Here is a 6,145-nt window from a genome sequence, read left to right as displayed (position 1 = left end):
AGATTCAATTACCGTGGGTGTACGTACACATACAATCGAGTCATAAATACCTTTCCGATGCATATTCATGCGCATGCATTCGTATAGGATACGTTACATACATTATATGGAAAGATAAGGCAAAAGAATCACACGGGGAAAGCAATAATGACTGCTAGTGCAAAAATCATAAACGGACTTACTTTTAATACTCATTATAATTTGCGTATCCCCAACTTTGAAGTTGTTTTTTTGCCCTGTCCATGAGTACATTGATGCTAAGTTATCCGTGAACATTGCGTTTAAAGTTCTTCGAAAGAAATCTTTTTCGTTCTTTCCTCCTATTAATAATACTTTATTAACCTGTGAACAAAAGTATTTGTTATACTTATCTATTAATATAATTACAAATTTTAATAAAAATTAATAACAGTATTTTCATTTAATAAAAGTATTACAAATTTAATAGAATTTTGATATGTCTAATATAAAAGTACATTTCTTTATCAAGAAAATAATATGTTGACAAGTACATATTTTCTAAATAACAGATACTTGTTAAATAAATGTACTTACAACTTGCATTGAAGCCTCATCATCATTTTGCAATATATCCTCTAATGAAGCAAGTCTTCAATTGTGGTTAACGGAAGATATTTTCCAATTTTATTGTCCCAATTTTTTTGTCTCTATGCCTTTCTTATGGTATTGTTCATTATTGATTTTAGTCAGGATTATATTTATAGTCTCTTGAATCTGTTCCTGTTTATTTTCCAAAGTTTGCAGTTGTAATTGAATATCTGTCATCGTTCTCCTAAATTCAATTACAAAGTTAGAGAAATTATCGTCATCGTCTACTTGTTCAATTACTATTGGCGCTGTAGTAATATTGTCTGCAAAGATATCACTCTCTGCAATATAAAATTAATAAATGTTACATATCTTTACATTAAATGAAATTAACATTGTTTTTATATTAAAATAATTTTTGTATTACCATTGTTCTGTTCTGCATCACCTGCTTCAAAATTGTTATTATTCGATTCCAATAGTTCTAATAAAAAACATTTTATACAAATAAATATATAATCAAAATTTTGTAGAAAATAAATTAAACATAACATCAGATTTTATTTGAATATCAGGATATATATTAGGGTTAGGTAAGTTAATCCCAAGTTCATGGCCAGATCAGCAAAGATAGCAAAAAAATAATTATTATTAATAGAACCGGAGCATTAAAAAATATTAATTACATAAAAAGCACGTTGCGAAAATCAATTTTGCAAGTAATTCTTATAAACAAATTATTAAAAATATATTGTAGAGGAAAACTGATTGCGGTAATCAATTCTACAGGAAAAATTACTAAAGAAGCATGTAACTTTTTAAAATCATCCTTATTTTAAGCTAAAAAAATAATTATAGTTTATTTTTTTCCATATGTAAATCTGTATAATGCACTTGCAATCGAATTACAGTGTACCTGTGGTTTTAGTACTTGTGGTAGTATTTTTCTTCTGGTGAGAGACCAATTTTGGAGGACCAACAAATTCAACAAAATCATTTTGCTTGTTGTGTTTTACTTTTCGTTTTCCCGCTTGTCGCTCATTTTCCGATTCTGACGAGGCAACAGCGTGTTTTTCAGCGTTTAAAGCTAATTCATAAATGGCTAAAAAAAAAGATAATCACTGCGATTTCAATAATCAACAAATTTGAATTTATACAAAAGCTATAAAAAAGTCATATGAACATAAGTACTGTATTCTAACACTATCGGTACTATAAAACTGTAAGTAGTATGTCTATGCCGGTTCTAACTCGGGAGCAACGAGGAGGGGTGAGGTGCGCGGGCGGAAATGTGGGTGCGGGGGGTAGAAAGAGGGGGGTAATGACATCACCCCGAGACTTACCGGGGTAATGACGTGAACCCCGGGACTTACCCTTATCTGTTTACATAAACAGTGATAACCGTTATCTATTTATGTAGATAGTAATAACCGTTATTCGTTTATGTAAGTAGATAGTCATGGGGGTGGATGGGGGAAACCCTCATTGCTTCCGAGTTAAAATCGACATAATATATAATTCGCGGGCCTGACGTCACCGCAGGGCAACATCGCGGGCCTGACGTCACCCGCGGACTTAAAATTCGCGGCGATTATTCGCAAGCGTTCGCGGAACTGTCCTTTTGCCGCTGCCGCTGCCGCCGCGCGAGACAAAGGATATACAGGGTGTCCGTCCATAAATGTCCGAGCAAATATCTCGTAACTGGTTGAAGTTAGCCTCCACCCCCATCGATAGCGCAGCGGCCCGCCGTCGCCTTTCTGCCACCACCGCCGCCGCCGCCGCCACCACCACCACTCCACCACCACCACTTCACCACCACCACCACTAATTATGTCTTTCGTCTTTGTCCTCCTTCCCGCCACTAATAGTCCTCTTCCCCCTCCTCCTCGTGGAGGATAAGTTGTACCGTTAAAATTATATGTGTTAATATAGAATCTGGTAGAATAGAGAAGATCTCGTAGAGATTGTTTGCGTAAAGTTGGGCTCCTTCCTCTTCTTCAGCTTTCTCTTCTTCAGCTTCCTCTTCTTCCTCGCTTTCCTCTTCTTCTTCCTCGTTTTCCTCGTTGTATACAGGAGGAGGAGGAAGGGGATGTCCGTTCAGAACAGCTTGTGCTGTTTCAAGCACTTCGCGAAGAATATCGTTGGGGAAGTGGGAGAAGAGATTGTGCAGGTACTCCTGCGTTGATTCTTCTCCAAATTCCATATTTATTATTACTGTCTATTACGCACTTTCTATTACGCACTTAAGATCACTCACTTATGTGCGGCGAAGTACCTCACGGATTGAGAGCACGGTTACGACTGAGGAACAAAGGGCGAGAGCGCGTATTTACAGTTGCGGCGTACGTTTCATTTTAATCTTTGACCGTCATTCAATACTTTGAGAGTAGACGCAACTGTATGCTAATTAATGTAATATATATCTTCACCGTTGTCTTTTTACCGATACCGCCGCCACCACCACCACCACCACCAGCACTATTGTCATTGTTGTCCCCGTCCGCGGCACCCTCGTCCGCGGCTTCCTCGTCCACGTCCTCGTCCTCGTCCGCGGGGGGAAGAAAAAATATTGGATTCTCATCCTCCTCCTCCACCTCTACCATCACCACTTCCTCCTCCTCTTCTTGCACCGCATTTTCTACCCGGATCTGTTGGGCTTCCTCCACATCCTCTGCTAAGATGCGTCGGGATATGTCCCAAAACATCATCACAATAAATGATGGGAATAGGGTGAAAATGTTAAATAAATTTCTAATACATATATCGTCTTGAGGAGGAGGATGTCCGTGAAGGACGGATTCCGCGGCAGCGATGATTCTGTCCAATGTATGGACGGGGAGAAGACAGAGGACTCTGTGTAGGTAATCCTGCATCAACTCAAGTCCGTTGCAGAGTTCTGAATTCATTTTTAACTTACTTATCACTCCCGATAGTATTAAAGCGAGAGCGCGATCAATACTGAAAAGCAAAGGGCTGTGCGAGAGCATCCTCCGTTGCAACGCGTATTTACAGTTGCGTCTAATCTCAAAAAGTATTGTATGACGGTCAAAGAATAAGATGAAACTGTATGCTGGCTAATGTATATATATATCGTCGCCAGCACAACTCACCACCGTTTGTCACTCCTCGCTCCGAAAGTATCTATCTTTTTTTATATTATATTATTGTCTCTCGATAGAGAAGCCTGACGTCACTTGACGCGAGTCCACCGTTTTATGGAAATTATGTGGAAATGATGAGAGAAAGTAATTTCAGAGCGTATGTTTAAATGCATTTATTTTATTCAGTGTACAATGCATCGTGTACAATAATATCAATAGCATAAGCAATTAATTCACACTCGATCTGCGAACTCTTATCGTAAGATTTGCGCAACATATGTACAGCTTCGCGTTTATTCACGATACAATTTTGACGCAAAAAGTTTACGAAATATTTAAATTTCTCAGTCACGATAGCGATGCTTTGATACAACGTAAAGTATACATGTTCAATGCAATGCTCTAGCTCGTATAAGAATAGCACAGTGGCAGGTTTGAGATAAATACATGCATCATGCAACGTTAATTTAACAATACTTTGTTTGTTCAGGTTAACAAGTTGCACGTTAAGGTCGTGTATCGTTAACGATGATGATGATGTCTCCGTTGACTGGACGACTCGCTCGATGTCAACACGTATGGTAGAATAATCCGGTTGCCGCGTGTATCGCCGAGCGATATCTTCACGGAGCATGAAACAGATCTCACGCTCATGTCAATATCAATCCATTTGTAGGATGTTAAGGTTAACGAGAACCTTCTGCCTAGAATGCGCGGCGTATACTGCGAATCTGAAGACGTGCTGAAAAGAAACGGAGATGAGTGAAACGTACAATAAAAAGTAATTGAATAAAATATAATTTGTATGTGTAAAATGATACTTACGGTTTATCACACGCTTCCATCGGAATGTAATAAAGTGCCATTGCGCTTATTTCAAGAGCGTTGCGTTGTCTGAACCGTTCGAACGAGCAACTGATGCAAGACTGATTGCAAATTGTGACGCTTCTTTTTGCGATTAATGTTACTGAAAGTTCAAAGAAGGAGAAGGGAAAGTCCCTCCCCTCTTTCAGTAATTTCTTTTGTTATTACTAGACATGTCACGACACGTTTTTCACTCTCCAACAACGTTGCACATGACGTTTTTTGTGATTAATGTTACTGGAATTTTCTAAGAAGGAGAAAGGAAAGTTTCCCCTCTTTCCAATAATATCATTGTTATCACTCGAACATGTCACGACACGTTTTCGCGGTCTGACAACGTGAAAGAAACGTATAAAAATGTAAATGAAATAAATATGATCCGTTTTCAAATACATGATTCCCGATATGTGGGGGTAGATTATTTTCGCAAAACGATGATGATTCAAGACAGGTATTAACTGCAGTTTGATTATGCAAGCTTAGATAAAGAAGTCGCAAACGCCGGTGCGAACATCCCCGATATGTGGGATAGATTTTCATGAAACAATGATTCAAGACAGGCACCGACAGGTTGCAATAAACAAATCGCGAGGCAATGACGATGCTTCCCCCAGATGAATAAAGGGACAAAGGAATTGCATATGAAATATATAATAAGTCAATTAGCGCTCAGACCTCAGTTGATATCTCGGAAGCATACCGAATCGATCGCAATATGCAGCCGTAAAAAGAAATGGCCGACCGTATTGATGACATAGACTTGCACGATAGTATGGATATTGAGTTTGAAGATTTAGATCAGAATTTAGTGGACGAAGACGAAGACGAAGAGGTCATATTATCTGACGAGATGTAACTCTGTTCAAAGAGAGTACTCTGAGGATCTCGTGGAAAGAGTCTTATCAAATGCACAATATAATACAAATACAAAGTGTTGAATGATGCAATTTTATTATACGTTCGAAGATCGTTCTCAAATAATATGTGTATCATGCATGTTTGACGGTGGATCGGTGGACTTGGGAGTAGTGCGCACCGTTCGACACTACGGAACTGATACATTTATTGTTCTTCAAGGCAAGTATTGCGACTATTGCCGAAGACCAACATTTATGTACATTCCACGCAACATGTGCCCAATCTGTGTGCCCACACAATAATAAAAAAAATGTCTAATCGTATCGCGAATGAAGTTCTTGAAGAAGTATCGTCTAACAAAGAGTTGCCTGGGGATAGCGGATGTGACAGTGATCTAAACTACGCGCTTTGAATCGCACGAAACATTGCATGATACAATTTTACTACTCGACGGGTGGCGCCCTTGCCGTTTGCGCTATCATGCATGATTGAACTTTCTGACATCAAATTGGACTCAATGGATGCCGTTCAAATCCACGAAACAGATTTCCTTGAACGATTTGACGGACGTATCTGCTCTAAATGCCACCAGCTTATGTATGTGTACATTCCTACCAAAATGTGTCCAATTTGTATGCATATGTAAAAAAAAAATATATATATATATATATATAGAAAGAGAGAGAGAGACAATATATTCGATGAATAATGGAGTTTGACGAAGAACTGTCCGATGTAGACTTTGATGTAGAAGATATCCTGGAAGTTCTCGA

At 38.5% G+C, this 6,145-nt stretch overlaps 1 protein-coding gene across 1 annotated transcript; it reads right to left on the bottom strand.

Annotated features, from left to right (window-relative positions):
* Positions 1–645: 645 nt before the first annotated feature.
* Positions 646–1,152, bottom strand: LOC120358553. Its single transcript, XM_039453131.1, has 2 exons — positions 977–1,152; positions 646–890 (listed from the first exon to the last, which is right to left on the bottom strand). Exons 1-2 carry the CDS (start codon positions 1,101–1,103, stop codon positions 646–648), a joined length of 372 nt encoding a protein of 123 aa, XP_039309065.1. The 5' UTR covers positions 1,104–1,152.
* Between the last annotated feature and the right edge of the window lie 4,993 nt (positions 1,153–6,145).

This window comes from Solenopsis invicta, chromosome 8, assembly GCF_016802725.1.
Source record: "Solenopsis invicta isolate M01_SB chromosome 8, UNIL_Sinv_3.0, whole genome shotgun sequence".
NCBI classification, from domain to species: Eukaryota; Metazoa; Arthropoda; class Insecta; order Hymenoptera; family Formicidae; genus Solenopsis; species Solenopsis invicta.
Note: the sequence above shows the minus strand (reverse complement) of the source record. Positions and strands in the feature narration are given on the sequence as shown.